This window comes from Hylobates moloch, unplaced genomic scaffold, assembly GCF_009828535.3.
Source record: "Hylobates moloch isolate HMO894 unplaced genomic scaffold, HMol_V3 SCAFFOLD_17, whole genome shotgun sequence".
Classification (NCBI taxonomy): Eukaryota; Metazoa; Chordata; class Mammalia; order Primates; family Hylobatidae; genus Hylobates; species Hylobates moloch.
The window spans coordinates 81,170,573-81,186,592 of NW_026652292.1; the positions used below are offsets into that span (position 1 = coordinate 81,170,573).

Consider the following 16,020-nt stretch of genomic DNA (forward strand, 5'->3'; position numbering starts at 1 on the left):
CAACCTGATCTTGATGTTTTAATGTCATGTGTGTTGGATTATTTGAACATTACCTCTGGTTTGTTTCACTCTGAACACGGGAGACTGAGACACAAGTATCACTTGAACCCAGGAGGCAGAGGTTGCAGTGAGAAAAGATCATGCCACTGCACTCCAGCCTGGGCAACAGAGCAAGACTCTGTCTCAAAAAAAAAAAAAAAAAAAAAAAAGACAAAGCATTTCCATTACAAGTATCCCCCTGTGTCGTCCTTTTATAACCACACTCACCTCCCTCTCTTTTCTCTCCTCTGCCACCCCTAACCTACTCTATTACCCCATCTCTAACCCCAGGCAACCACTAATCTATTCTCCATCCCTAAAACTGTGTCATTGCAAAAAAAGTTATATACGGCCGGGCGCGGTGGCTCACGCTTGTAATCCCAGCACTTTGGGAGGCTGAGGCAGGCGGATCACGAGGTCAGGAGATCGAGACCACGGTGAAACCCTGTCTCTACTAAAAATACAAAAAATTAGCCGGGTGTGGTGGCGGGTGCCTGTAGTCCCAGCTACTCAGAGAGCCTGAGGCAGGAGAATGGCGTGAACCCGGGAGGCGGAGCTTGCAGTGAGCCGAGATCGCGCCACTGCACTCCAGCCTGGGTGACAGAGAGAGACTCCGTCTCAAAAAAAAAAAAAAGTTATATACATAGAATCATACAATATGTATAACCTTTTGGGATTGGCTTTTTTCATTAGCATAACTTCACCTAAACTGTTGCATGCTATCAGTAGATCATTCCTTTTTATTACTGAGTAGTTTAACCATTCACCTGTTGAAGGACATCTGAGCTGATTCCAGTTCTTAGATATTATGGGTAAAGCTGCTATGCATACTTGAGTATAGGTTTTTATGTGAACATTAAGGTTTCATTTCTCTATGATTAATGCCCAGGATTGCAGTTGCTGCTGGGCTGTATACTAATTGTACGTTCAGTTTTATGACAAACTGCCAAACTGTTTTCCAGAGTGGCCGTACTATATTATATTCCCACCAGCAATAAGTGACCTAGTTTTTCTAAATCCTCACCAGCATGTGGTGTTGTCAAAGTGATCTTTTCTTCTGTATATATATATATATATATATACATATATATATATATTTAGAGACAGGGTCTCACTCTCTTGCCTAGGCTGTAGTGCAGTGACATAATCATAGCTCACTACAGCCTCAAACTCCTGGACTCAAGCAATCCTCCAGCCTCCTCAGCCTCCTGAGTAGCTGGGACTACAGGCACACACCACTACGCCCAGCTAATTTTTTAAGGTTTTTTGTAGAGACCTTATAGGTGCTGCTATGTTGGCTATGCTGGTCGTCTGGCCTCGGGCAATCCTCCCACCACGGCATCTCAAAGTACTGGTATTACAGGCATGAACCACTGTGCCCAGCCAAAGTGATCTTTTAAAAACATAAATTAAACTACTTGTTTTGACCACACAAGCTGATCTTGGTGCACAAGACCCTCGTCTCTAACCTCTCATCTCTCGCAGCCTCATCCTCTATTTCTGCCCTTCATCTTACTTCAGCCACTGGCCTCCTTCCTAGTTCTCAAACATGGAAAGCATTTCTGCCTTCTGTTAACTCTGCCTGGACCTCTCTTCTCCCACTATACACATGGCTTGCCCCCTTTCCACTCAAATGTCACCTTCTAACCACAGCTCTCCTTCGTGCCCTAAATAAAATGGCACATTGCCTCTCCCCTCATTCGGTTGTTTTTCTCCATAGTGGGTGCTCAGGTGAAAGGGTCCTTCTAGTTCATCTAAGCGAGTCCCACTCCCAATGGCTGGGAGCTCTCCGCAGGCTCACCTCAGCTCACTCATCACAGCTACACAAATGCTCAACGGCCCTACAGCAGATAAGCAAGGCCACCTCAGCTACACCTGGACACACATGAGCAACACAGGTCTTCCTCCCAAATGCTTGCATTGTTATTAGCAACAACAAAGGTAAGGTCTAAGCACCTACGGTGGAGCTTCCCAAACTCCAATGTGCATGTAAGTCACTCACTGCACCTGTTAAAACGCAGACTCTGATTTGTTAGGTCAAGCAGAGAGAGTCTGCTTATGAGATCCCAAATGATACCAAACTGCTGTCCCTGAGACCTCACTGTGACAGCAAGGACCTATGGACATATCATGTCTCTAACATACATTCTAGCACCCAAATTGATCCAATTTAATACAATATTAAACAGGGCTTTATAAGGTATTTTATTTTTCCTCCTTGTTGTCTGAATAAGACTAAATGTTTTGAGTGTGGATCCATTCAAAGGTAGTTTACCAAGTGGTTGACTTATTTGCAGGAAATGGAGGTGATGGGGATGGGGACCTCTCAAGGTAGAGAGAATATGTCACCAGCACGTTCTACAGCCAGAATAATGTGAGACCTTTGCCTTCACATCTCCAAAAGTCCTCTTTTAAAAAGAAATTATACAATATTACATAACAATTAATAAGAATTACAGGTACTGCTATGGAACAGTATCTATGACACATTGTTAAGTAAAAAAATACATATGTAATGTGATCTCAGTCAAGCAAACAAAAAATGACACATTTAAATGCTTGTATATGGATATTAAAATCTGGGAAGAAGACACAAGAAATACTTTTGCTCTTAGGAAGTTAGGCAAGAAGGGCTTTGTTTTTCATCTGTGCTGCTTAAAGATATTTTTATAATGTATATGTGTAACTTTTATAATTTTCAAAACTAGTTTAAAAAAAAAAACAAAAAAGCCAAAAAAGAAATGCTCTCCGGCAGGGCACGGTGGCTCACGCCTGTAATCCCAGCACTTTGGGAGGCCGAGGCGGGTGGATCACCTGAGGTCAGGAGTTCAAGACCAGCCTGACCAACATGGAGAAACCCCAAGTCTGCTAAAAATACAAAATTAGCCTGACGTGGTGACAAACGCCTGTAATCCCAGCTACTAGGGAGGCTGTGCAGGAGAATGTCTTGAACCTGGGAGGCAGAGGTTGTGGTGAGCCGAGATCGCGCCACTGCACTCCAGCCTGGGCAACAAGAGTGAAACTCCGTCTCAAAAAAAAAAAAAGAAATGGTTTCTAAACGTGGTCCTATCGTATTTTAACCTAGGAGTGGGAAAACTATAACCTGCATATTTTTGGCCAGTTCACAAGCTAAGAAATGTTTTTACATTTTTAAATGGTTGGCCAAAAAAATCAAACACTATTTCATGACAGGTGAAAATTATATGAAATTCAAATTTCCTTGTCATTAATAAAATTCTATTGGAATACAGACACTCATGCATATTGCTTATGGCTACTTTCATGCTACAATGACAGAGCTGAGTAGCTGTGACAGAGACATTGTGCCCACACAGCCTGAAATACTTACAATCTGACCATTTACACAAAGTTTGCCCATGTTCATAGATAGAAGACAATATTGTTAAGATGCTAATACTCCCCAAGTTGATCTGCAGATTCAACACAATCCCCCTCAGAATCCTACTTGGCTTCTTTGTCAAAACTGACAAGCTGATCCTACAATTTGTACAGAAATGCAAGGGACCCAGCATGGCCAAATCAATCTTGAAAAAGAACAAAGTTGGAGAACTCACATTTCATGAATTTAAATTGTGACACAAACTTCAGTAATCAAGACTGCATGGTACTGGCACAGGATCGACATAAAGACCAATAGGTAGAACTGAGAGTCTAGAAATAAATCTATACAATTAAGGACGATTAATTCTCAACAAGGGTACTAAGACAATTTCATGGGGAAAGAATAGTCTCTTCAACAAATATTGCTGGGACAAGTGAATAACCACATGCAAAAGAATAAAGCTGGACTTCTACCTGAACCATATATAAAAATTAACTCAAAATGGATCAGACTTAAATGTAACACTCTAAAATTCTTAGAAGAAAACATAGGAGTAAACCTTTTTGACTTTGGATTAGACAACAATTTCTTAGATATGACACCTGAAGCACAGCAACCAAAGACAAAATAGATAAACTCAACTTCATCAAAATTAAAAACTATTACACTCCAAAAGACACTGTCAAGAAAGTAAAAAGACAATCCAAAGGAAGGGAGAAAGTTTTTACAAATCATCTATCTGATAAGAATCCAGTATCCAGAATATATAAAGAACTGTTACAATTCAACAATAAAAATACAAAGGGAAAAGAATGAGAACAAGGGTTTGCAAGCTAAGTGTAAGAAAGAGCCTGGGTTCTGACCGGGTGCAGTGGCTCACACCTGTAATCCCAGCACTTTGGCAGGCTGAGGCGAGTGGATCACCTGAGGTCAGGAGTTCAAGACCAGCCTGGCCAACATGGCGAAACCCCGTCTCTACTAAAAACACAAAAATTAGCTGGGCATGGTGGTGTGCACCTGTAATCCCAGATACTTGGGAGGCTGAGGCAGAAGAATCACTTGAACCCAGGAGGCGGAGGTTTTAGTGAGCTGAGATCACATCATTGCACTCCAGCCCGGGTGACAAGAGCAAAACTCCATTTCCAAAAAAAAAAAAAAAAAAAGACCCTGGGTTCCTTAACTTATTGTTGAATTTCCCCAAACACACTTATTTTTGTCTTCTGATAAGCTCTTGCTTGTTACCAGTTTAAGCTTTTGCAGCAGGATTTTCTGTTACTTGCAGCTGAATACAAAGCTGATAACACCAGCTACTGCTAAATTGTTATACTTAGCAGAGTTCAACAAGTGCAGTTCGTTCTGCATTCAAAATCCAGTCAGTCATTCCTCACACTGCCCACAGACGAGAGCTAGTAACCCTGACAGAACCCACCATGCTTATCTGAGCACTGCAGAGGCTTCCTAACTGGTTTCTGCTTTTGCCCGTGTTCCCTTTCACTCTATTGTCAGCCAGAGTTCACTTAAGAAAAAAAAAATTACCCAGACATGGCAGTGCATGTCTATAATCCCAGCTAATCGGGAGGCTGAGGCATGAGAATCGCTGAACCCGAGAGGCAGAGGTTGCAGTGAGCCAAGATCACACCAGTGCACTCCAGCCTGCCTGACAGAGCAAGACTGTCTCAAAAAACAAAACAAAACAAAACAAAATTAAATTAAATTAAAATGTCAACACTTAAGTGCTACAGCTCTTTTGGAATTTGTCTAGCAGGCTTTCTGGGTTTTGCTGGAAAGCCCATAAAATTTTTTTTTTTAAATAAAAATAAGTTAACACTTGATTAACTCTGACGTTTCCCTATCCCCTTCCCTGCTTTGAAGTTCCTCCACTTATTAACATGCTGTATATTTTACTTAAATATCTTGCTTACTGTCTATGTCCTTCATTAGAATGAAAACTTCATGAGGGCAGAGCTTTGTCTGCTCACTGCTGAGCCCTGCACCTAGAACAATGCCAGGCACATAGTACATGTTTAGTAAATATTTACTGATAAATGAATAAAGTCAGGGAAACACCAGATAGGAATCTGAAGGAGAATAAGAACGTGCCAAAAGCAAGTACCAACTGCCTCCTAATTACTGTGAGGACCCTCCCAAGCATGCTAGATTTGCTGAGCCTGCAGCCAGCCCCGTAAGGAACTCCTGCATCCTGTATGCTGAGCAGAGCACATACACTCATACTTAAACTGAGGCCCATGCATGGCGTGACCCCATAGTTCCACACAAAAGAGCAAGAGCCATAAAAACAGAACAGATACTTTCTAAATTGCTTTAGTCAATCTTACTCTGAGAAGAGGATTTTTTGGCTGAAGCACGTGAACAGAACTGCCAAAATCCAAACTTTGTGAGCAGTGTTTGTTACTCAAAATTAATGAATACCTCCTTTCTCAACAGCAAAATACAAAGAAATATGACAAATATGCATTTTATTTAAAATAACTATAAATAAACCTAATGCAGTTGATTTGAGAGCATGCTAAGAATCTTTAAAAGTTATTATTCTAGCCAGGCATGGTGGCTCACACCTGTAATCCCAGCACTTTGGGAGGCCAAGGTGGACAGATCACCAGGTCAGGCCAATGTGGTGAAACCCCATCTCTACTAAGAATACAAAAATTAGCTGGACATGGTGGTGGGCGCCTGTAATCCCAACTACTCAGAAGGCTGAGGCAGGAGAATCGTTTGAACCTGGGAGGCGGAGACTGCAGTGAGCCGAGATTGCACCACTGCACTCCAGCCTGGGCGACGATGCGAGACTACGTCTCAAAAAAAAAAAATTATTCTAAACTACTTTTGTTTTTACAGCATTTTAAATCTATCTTACAATATGCACAGATTGTATCTGGCAGGACACATGAGGAACTGTAATAGTGCTTGTTCTTGGGGACAAAGTTAGATAGAGGAAAGGGGTGGAAGGAAGATATTTTAATTATTGCCCTTTTGTAATTACGGAATTTGTGTCATGTCAATGTATTACTTATGCAAAAATAATAGATTAAAAAAAATTTTTTTTGAGATGGAGTCTCGCTCTGTCACCCAGGCTGGAGTGCAGTGGCGTGATCTCAGCTCACTGCAGCCTCTGTCTCCTGGGTTCAAGCGATTTTCCTGCCTCAGCCTCCCAGGTAGCTGGGATTACAGGCATGCGCCACCGTGACCAGCTAATTTTTGTATTTTTAGTAGAGACAGGGTTTCGCCATGTTAGCCAGGCTGGTCTCAAACTCCTGACCTCAGGTGATTCGTCCGCCTAGGCCTCCCAAAGTGCTTGGATTAAAGGTGTGAGCCACCTTGCCAGGCCTGATTAAATTTTTTAAATAAGGTAATCATATATTACCTTAAAATAAAGTAATGAAACAAAATCTATCTCTTTTGTCAAGGCAGCAAAGGAAATTTCTTGATACCCATATTTTGAAGATGAGCAAATGCAGGTTCTGTCAAATCAGCATAAGAAAGAGAAGGCATATTTTTACAATGATTAAGTGTCTGAAGCAGCCCAGCAGAAAGGTCTTCCTTCCCATCAAGAGCCCTGTTTAGTGTTTACACAGGATACATGCAATGTGTGAACTTCTATGACACCTACCTCCTAGAAAGGCACTACAGTAAATTTCTGGAAGGATGAAAAATTACTTACTGAAGAGATAAGCCAAATTGTATAAAAATTCTCCAAATATCCAAAAGGTTTTTCCATCCTTTAGAAGAATTTATTCCTAAATTTTATTCCAACAAATAAGCTAACACTGCTCTCCAATCATTTTCTAACTAAACTTGGAAGACGAGACAAGGATCATAATGGAAACAAAGAACAAGAAATATTACTAAAAATTAATCAGTCTTAATAGAGATATTCTTATCAAATGCCATCTGGTACACATCCAGATCGGAAATAGAATACTAAGAGGAAGAGAAAGGCCTCAACTGCAGCAGAGTACTTCCCAACTCCTGCCGAACACTCGACACACAGACTTCCAGGGAAAGTCCTGGGGTTCCGCTAGATGTTTTAATGGTCTCTCTTTTTCTGTTTCAAAAATTCTCCCCAAGAACAAGCAACAGAGACCGCTAGCTTCCAAAAAGTAACAAGCTGTCAGCAATGAAGCAAACAGAGACCCTTTCACTGGCACATCTGCGATGCCCACGGAGTCTGCAGACCCCCCATATTCTGGCCAGCCTGACTTCAATACTGGTAAAATGTACACCTCATTCATCCCTCAGCAATCAACCTCCCCGTCACAAATAGGCAATAAACTTCAATCAACTCTTCCTAATATTTAAGATAATTTTATTAATCACCACGTAAGTTCACCACTTACTTGGCAACCACAACTCATTCAAATGCCTGCAGACCAACTTGTGCTTAGATGAGCAGGTCTCTTAGGTGGTACTTAAAATTGTGTTACTGCCACCGTGATCACGAACTAAATGAAATGTCCTGAGAATGTAGGAAGAGCCTCAAATCTCAGGCTGTTTTAAGTGCCACTTGGAAAAGAAATCTCCCATTGGACGCGACCTCACTCCCCGCCCCCCTCCACCCAACCACTCCCGCCGAGGCATCCTAAAAGCATTATGTCATCCACTGCCCCCACATCTCTCCAGCTCCAAACCCCGCCTCCTCTCGAGGTGTCCCGCGCCCCCAGCCCTCTTCCCTCTCAGACTAGAAGAGGGAAGTGGTCCTGAGCAAATCTCGGCTCTTCCAAGTTCTCTTCACAACACAGTTAAAAGCTCCCCCGCCCCAGTTTCCCGCAAATAAAAAGAAACAAGTTCTCGCCCCAACTCTTCGCATCCTGGGAAGGGCGAGAGGGCTGAGGCCGTGGCTCCCCTCGGTGAATTCAGGACAGGCCCCAACGAGGCTCTGCCTCCCCTCGCGGGAGGACAAGGGGAGACCCAAGTGCGGGACCGGGGCTGAAGTGGGGGAAGGTCTCGCCGCAGGAGGGGGCGGGTGTCCCTCACGGGCTCTGGGTTGCTGGGTCACTCTGTCTCTGCGGGGCCGAGGGTTCGTGTCGCCGGCCCGCAGGCTGCAGGGTTGCCGCCATCCCTGCCGTAGCCTGGGACCCGCCGGGACAGGGTGCTGCAGCGGGCCCAAACTCACGGTCGGTGCAGCGGCTCCTCAGCCACAGCCGGGCCGGGTGGCGGCGGGGGCGACGGCGGGGGCGGCTGCGGCTGAGGCAGCAGCGGCTGTGCCTGCGGCGGCGGCTGAGGAAGCTGAGGCGGCGGCGGCGGCGGCGGCGGTGGCGGCTGTTGCTGCTGCTGCTGCTGCTGCTGCTGGAAGGACTTGAGGGACTCGAAGGCCTTCATCAGCTTTTCCAGGGTCGCCATGGCGTTCTCCCGCCCGGCACGGCAGTTTCCGGAGGCCTCGGGCCGACTCGCGGCGCCGCTCAGCACCGGGGCAATGAATGGGGCTCTGGGCCGCGGGTAAAAGCAGAACCTGAGCGGCCGTCCATCTTGGACCCGTCCCGGCAGCCCCCACGGCGCCTTGCGTTCCAGACGCTGCGCCGGGGGAGGCGGGGCCACGCCGGCCAGCATGATTGACAGCCCTAGCCTGCGGACTCTGCCAATGGCTGGCCAGGGAGCCAGCCTACCCCCGCCCCCGCAGGTTCTGCCTCACAGAGCCACCAAGGCCGCTGACAGCTCAGCTCCCCACCCGGGTGAAGGCGCGGGGCTCAACGGAGAGGGGACGGGGCGTGGCGAGAGTGTAATGGGGTGGGGCGAAGCTGTGAAGTGTCGGGGCGAAGCGCGACGAGGAAAGGACTGTGCGGGACTACATGGCAAGGAAGGGGGCGTGGCGAAGCGGGGGGCGTGGCGAGGCGGGGGGCGGGACGAGGCTGGGGCGGGGCGGAGCGATGCTCGGGGCGGGGACATTAGGCAGGGCGGCTGAGGGGCGGAGCGGGATGGGGAGGGGACTGGCTGGTGAGGGGCGGGGAGGCTGGGGGCGGGGCAGGAAGGTGAGAGGTGGGGAGCGGAGGGGTGGGGCCAGGGAGGGGTGGGGCGAGGGGGGGAGGGTCCGTGGAGGGCGGGGCCATGGAAGGGGCGGGGCCCTGGAGGGGGCGCCGGGCGCGGGCGCCGGACCATGTGGAGAGGATACCCCGCCGACGCCTGGAGCGGGGGGAGAGCGGGCCGTGGACTCTGAGCCGAGGTGGCGTCGGGGTTTGCCCTCCCGCCACACTGGCCCGTGGCCAGAACCAGGCTCACGTGGACAGCCCTGCGGGGAGCCTGCTTGGGGGCTCCCTGCACGAGGAGAGGGTGGGCGAGCCCCTGCCCAGAGCGCAGAGAATGCGCGTGGTCGGCGCGACCTGAGGACCCCAAGTGTGACCCCCCACCCCTAGCGAGCTGGAGAGGCCCCTGCAGGGCGGTGTCCACAGACCTGGCGCCCCCCATCGGTCCCAGCGCAGCGCCCCGGAAGGGAGGAGAGGGTCTGGGGCAGGCCCAGTTGGTCAGCGCCTGCTGCCCACAGAGGCACTGTGATTAGTGCGGCGAGAAGCAGCTATGGCCACAAGATGCCCTCCACAGGAATGAGTCCCGACCTGGGGGCGTTTCTGTATGGGAGCGCACCTCTGCTCTGACCTTGTGGCAGGACCCCCAAGGGGCGTCATTCAGCAGCAGCTCAGCAGAGGTCTGTGGGGCACCCCCTCACGCCTGGGACACAGGCCGGGGCGGGTAGGGTCCTGGTCTCCAGAGCCTCCCGCCTTTTGGGTGGTAGAGGGGCAAACGGAGAGGGCAGCTGTCCAGCCTGCCCAGCAGGGAGTAGGGTTGGCCTCAGAGACAACGGCCCAGCCCGGGGGTGGTACAGGCAGAGAGGTGCCCACTAAAGCCTACTTAAGCCAGGCAACACCTGCAACCCAGAGTCCTCTGCTCTGTGGCCACAAACAGCACTTCCACCTTGTCTCTGAGCGTGTCCTAAAGGGAAACCCAGCATTGTCCCCAGGGGGGTAGCAGTAGCCTCCCTCTTCTTGAGAAGGACAGCAGAGAAACAGCCGTTAGTTCCCAGTTCTTGGGAGGCTGATGTGGGAGGATCACCTGAACCCAGGAATTTGAGGCTGCAAGTGAGCTATGATTGCACCACTGCACTCCAGCTTGGCTGATAGAGCGACACTGTCTCTAAAAAAATTAAGTTCCAGCCAGGTGCGGTGGCTCACGCCTGTAATCCCAGCACTTTGGGAGGCTGAGGCAGGCAGATCACCAGAGGTCAGGAGTTCGAGACCAGCCTGGCCAACATGGCGAAACCCTGTCTCTACTAAAAATACAAAAATTAACCGGGTGTAGTGGTGCATGCCTGTAGTCCCAGCTACTCCAGAGGCTGAGGCAGGAGAATTGCTTGAACCCGGGAGGTGGAGGTTGCAGTGAGCCAAGATCATGCCATTGCACTCCAGCCTGGGCGACAAGAGTGAGACTCTGTCTCAAAAATAAATAAATAAATAAATAAAGTTCCCAGTTCTCTGCTGTTAATAAGGGCCTTTGTCCACTGTGCCAGGCCTCAAGGTTGTTAGTTACCTCAGTGGGCAGACTCATAAGATGGCCCCAGCACCCCTCGCCTCCTGGTATTGACGCCCTTGTATGACCCCTCCCCGTGAGCGAGGGCTGTACCTGGTGCCCTGCTTCTAACCAATGTAATAGGGCAAAGGTGACAGAATGTCACCCCATGACTAGGTCACAAAAGGGTACGAATTCAGTCTCCCTGGCACTCTCTGTTGCCTTCTTGGCATGGACGGTCTGATGAAGTCAGCTGCCATGTTGGAGAGGCCCACATGGCGAGGACATAAAGGTGGCCTCTGGCCAACAGGCAGTGAGAACTGAGGCTCTCAGTCCAGCAGGCCATGAGGAACTGGATCCTGCCAACACCACGTAAGAATGGAAGGGGACCCTTCCCCGGTTGAGCTCTCAGGTGGGAGGCAGCTGGTATTTGACTGAACCCTGGCTTGAAGCGGAGCTGGTTAAGCTGGGTCCAAATTCCTGACCCACAGAACTGTGTGACTATACATATGGCTCTACACATAACTACATGTAACTATATGACTAGACATGTGTGCTGCTAAGCCACAGTGCTGGGGTGATTTGTCCCAGCAGCAGATGAGTGTATTTGTTTGCTTGGGCTGCCATAACAAAGTACCACAGACCGGGCAGCTTAAACAACAGAAATGTATCTTCTCATGGTCCTAGAGGCTAGAAGTCCGAGATGAAGGTGTTGGCAAGGTTGATTTCTCCTGAGCCCTCTCCTTGACTTGCAGACAGCCACCTATCCCGGTGTCCTGACGTGGCCGTCCCTCTGTGCATGTCCGTGTCCTAATCTCTTCTTGTAAGACATCAGTTGGATTATGGCCCACCCTAATGATCTCATTTTAGCCTCCTTACCTCCTTAAAGAACCTGTCTCCAAATACAGCCCCATTCTGAGGTTCTGGGGGTTAGGACTTCAACCTGAATGAGGGACACAGTTCATCCCATAACAATAAGTAATAGAGTTGCACCCTAACAGCCGCTCTGAGCTTCTTTAAAGACCTTTTTATCTAAGCAGTTTGCCTCTTAGCTAGTGTACAACAGTCCCTGTCCTTCCTTCAGCTAGCTATGGCCATATAACTAAGTAAGTGCTAGCCAAGGAGATGCAAGCAGAAGTAATGAGTAGTACTTCTAGAAAGGAAGTACATAAAATGAAGGGATACACACACCTTTTTCTCGCTCCCTGGAATGGGATGTGTTGGCTGGGACTTGAGCAGCCATTTTGGATCATGAGCATAAAAGCCACATCCTGGGGTGATGGGAGCTGGAAGGAGGGGGCCCAGATGACTGGCCTAGAATTCCAGCCTGGCCTAGAATTCTTTCATCTGTAAGAGAGAAATACACTTCTGTCTGAACTGCTGTGACTCCAGGTCATTCTCTTATATGCTCCTAAACCAAATTGTTCCAACCCATCCAGGGAGGCGATGGATCATCGGGACTTTACATGGCCACAACAAATCACAACTGCTTCCGCCATGGCTGAAAAAACATCATCTGCCTATAATTGACTATCATCCTGGCAGGAAATCTAATGTGAAAGACTTACAGAAAGGGACTGTCAAGACACAGGTTTTTAAAGTTCACAGAAAAGTTTGGCATCATCTAAAAAGAGTAAAGATCAATACTGGGCGGCCTGGCATGGTGTCTCCGAAGCCTAAAAATGGGCACAGTCCCTGAACAGCAAGAACATTTCTCGTAATTTATCCTATGCAAACAGTCAGGCGTGTGTGATCAGTGATTTATTATAGCAACACTTAGGACAAAAGACAGAAAAAAGGGATAGATGCTGGGCAGAAGGAGCTGAGTTAAATGAATCCCAACATAGCCACGGGCAGTCATTAGAATCCTGTTCCAGATGAGCACTTGTGACACAGGGAAAGGCTTACAACATGTTAGCCGATTACACACCATGTAGAGCCTGATAACCTTCCCCATTCTAAAGAAAAAACAGCATACACATACACAGAAAAGAGATGAAGGCCGGGCGCAGTGGCTCACACCTGTAATCCCAGCACTTTGGGAGGCCAAGGTGGGCTGATCACCTGAGGTCAGGAGTTCAAGTCCGCCTGATCAACAAGATGAAACCCTGTCACAACTAAAAATACAAAAATTAGCCGGGCGTGGTGGCAGGTGCCTGTAATCCCAGCTACTCAGGAGGCTGAGGCAGGAGACTCGCTTGAACCCAGGAGGCGGAGGTTGCAGTGAGCTGAGATCGAGCCACTGCACTCCAGCCTGGGCGACAGAGCAAGACTCTATCTCAAAAAAAAAAAAGGGAGAGAAATAAGGTTCCTAGTCACCAAGTCATAGCAGTGACTCTCTCTGGGCAGGGGAATTGAGGGCGGTTTATATCTTAATCTTTGTGCTTTTCCATATTTTTCATTTTCAGCAATGAATATGAACTATTCAGGGGAAGATTGTTAAATGAAAGAATCTCACTGGGCGGGGAGCCAAGCATGACACCTGGTGACCTGCCTGTGCCTGTCCTGCCGAGAAGAGAGAGGAGGCATTGAAAGCAGCCAGAGGGGGTGCACACCAGCCTGGGCAGGGGGCAGTAATCGGGGGCAGCCCCGACCCAAGACCAGGTGGGATGCACGCGGGGTGGGGCTGGAAAAGAAGGAAACCCTGACGCAGACCCCGGGGGGAAATGAGGAGCAGCCGAGCAACTGGAGAGCAGAGGAGGCTCTTTGGTGGCCCCCAGCCCCACCCCTGAGAGGGCTGAGAGAGGAGCAGGTGTGAGGGCAAAACAGGCAGGAACCTTCCAGAGAAGGAAGCCAGGAGCTGGTAAAGAGCACGGGCCCAGCTGGAGACAGAAACCTTTCCGGTCTCATATGATGGCTGAGGCGCAGGACGGCGGGGGGGGGCGCGTCCTCCTTCATCTGTCCTGTTTCCTTTGGTTCCAGGTGCACCGCTGGTAAGGAGCTTCTTATGTGGGGTCTTTGACAACCCTGGTGTTTAAACTAGAGCATTTCCTTCATTAATATTAACTGTAAGCATTGATATACATGAGGTCAGTCTTTCTGTATATCCTACCACCTCCATTACCTGGTTTTTGGTTGATTTAAGTCTGATTTTATTTTTGAACCTCTGTTAGTTTGAAAGTGATCACTGTTGGCCAGGCGCGATGGCTCACACCTGTAATCCCAGCACTTTGAGAGGCAGAGGTAGGCAGGTCGCCTGAGGTCAGGAGTTCCAGACCAGCCTGGCCAACATGGTGAAACCCCGTGTCTACTAAACATTAAAAAAAATTAGCTGGGTGTGGTGGCAGGTGCCTGTGATCCCACCTACTCTGGAGGCCTAGGTGGGAGGATGGCCTGAACCCAGGAGGAGGAGGTTGCAGTGAGCCAAGATCACACCACAATACTCCAGCCTGGGTGACAGAGTGAGACTCCGTCTCAAAAAAAAAAAAAAAAAATCATACACTGTTGTCTCCTCTTTTCATGGTCACCCTAGAAATTACAACATTCATCCTCCAGGTATCAAAATCTAACACAAATCTATCCTCTCCTTGATCATGCAGGGAGCTTACAACATTTAAAGGCTATTTTTGGTTTCTCCCAATTTGGAGGGTATTATTGCCATGTGTTTTAATTCCATATAAACACATACATAGGCCAGATGCAGTGGCTCATGCCTGTAATCCTAGCACTTTGGGAGGCCCAGGCAGGTGGATCACCTGAGGTCAGGTGTTCAAGACCAACCTGGCCAACATGGAGAAATCCCGTCTCTACTAAAAATACAAAAATTAGCCAGGCATTGTGGCAGGCACCTGTAATCTCAGCTACTCAGGAGGCTGAGGCAGGAGAATCATTTGAGCCTGAGGGGCAGAGGTTGCAGTGAGCCGAGATCGTACCACTTCACCCTAGCCTGGGCAACAGAGTGAGAGTCCATCTCAAAAAAAAAGCCACACACACATACATGTCGCAAAGGATATAGACACAACAGTTGTAGAACAGTCAGCTTTTGTTTAAATTGGCCCCTGTATTTTCCATTTTTATCACTCTCCATTTCTTTCCTGAATCCCTGATCTTCCTCTGGGGCCATTTTCTTCTGCCTGGAAACTATCATTTAGAATTCCTTGGACAGTGGGTCTTCTATTGCGGAAATCTTTCCATTTCAATCAGGAAGTGTTTTTATTTTGCCTTCCCTCTTCACGGATTTTGGTGGGTATCGAATCAAAGGCGGCAGTTGCTTTCTTTCAGGAGATTGAAGCTTCATCATCCTTTTTTTTTTTTTTTTTTTGAGACGGAGTCGCGCTCTGTCACCCAGGCTGGAGTGCAGTGGCACAATATCAGCTCACTGCAAACTCCACCTCCCGGGTTCACGCCATTCTCCCGCCTCACCCTCCCGAGTAGCTGGACTACAGGCGCCCACCACCACGCCCGGCTAATTTTTTTGTATTTTTAGTAGAGACAGGGTTTCACCATGTTAGCCAGGATGATCTCGATCTCCTGACCTTGTGATCCGCCGGCCTCAGCCTCCCAAAGTGCTGGGATTACGGGCGTGAGCCACCGCGCCCGGCCTGTCTTCCACTTTTCATTCTTGCTGTTGAGACATTAACTGTCAATTTCATGGCTGCTGCTTTGAAACTAATGTGCCTTTTTTTTCATCTGGCTGCTTTTAAGATTTTCTCTGTCTTTGGTTTTCTGTAGTTTTGCAGTGATATGTCTGGGGGTGTAAGGAGAGACAAGTCTGCTTGTTGGCCAGATGGCCCTCGAGGTCCCCTTTGGTAACCTAGCAACAGGCTGGCTCAGTAGGAAAGCTCAAAGCCTTAGGATACCAGTTCCAGAAGTTCTGGAACACAGAGCCCCCTTGGTGAAAGATTTCTAAGGTCAGGATGTTCTTTTCGCCAGCAAAGACACTCCCCACAGCCTGAAATCTCCCGTTGCTACGTGATTGGCTAGGTGCTCCCGGTTCCCTTCCAATTTCCCTACAAATACCCAGAATGACAAGAAGCCAGATCCCTCTCCTAGTGAACTCCCTAAGGTGTGACCAGCTGTCCCTGGCCCTGGGATGATGAGAACTTGGGAGAGAAGTGCCTCCTTCTGACAACCCTCTGCCTCTGAATGTCCCCATTAAATGCATCTTATGCCTGTCCTGTGTATTGTTG

The 16,020-nt window shown here is 48.4% G+C and overlaps 1 protein-coding gene, 1 long non-coding RNA gene and 1 other non-coding gene across 4 annotated transcripts in view; 2 read left to right on the forward strand and 1 right to left on the reverse strand.

Moving 5' to 3' along the window:
- Positions 1 to 8,874, reverse strand: part of HTT (huntingtin) — a 165,784-nt gene extending 156,910 nt beyond the window's left edge. For both annotated transcript variants that reach the window (XM_032136037.2, XM_058430291.1), the window contains exon 1: positions 8,514 to 8,874. In XM_032136037.2, coding sequence (XP_031991928.1) covers positions 8,514 to 8,740 — 227 coding nt within the window. In that variant the 5' untranslated portion in view covers positions 8,741 to 8,874. The remainder of the gene's footprint in view (positions 1 to 8,513) is intronic.
- LOC116457212 (U7 small nuclear RNA) lies at positions 5,114 to 5,175 on the forward strand. Its single transcript, XR_004244968.1, has one exon. It is a non-coding gene; the product is annotated as a U7 small nuclear RNA (small nuclear RNA).
- A 2,246-nt stretch (positions 8,875 to 11,120) lies between the features above and the next one.
- LOC131381738 (uncharacterized) lies at positions 11,121 to 14,813 on the forward strand. Its single transcript, XR_009210639.1, has 3 exons — positions 11,121 to 11,263; positions 13,300 to 13,495; positions 13,814 to 14,813. It is a non-coding gene; the product is annotated as an uncharacterized LOC131381738 (long non-coding RNA).
- Positions 14,814 to 16,020: the final 1,207 nt, after the last annotated feature.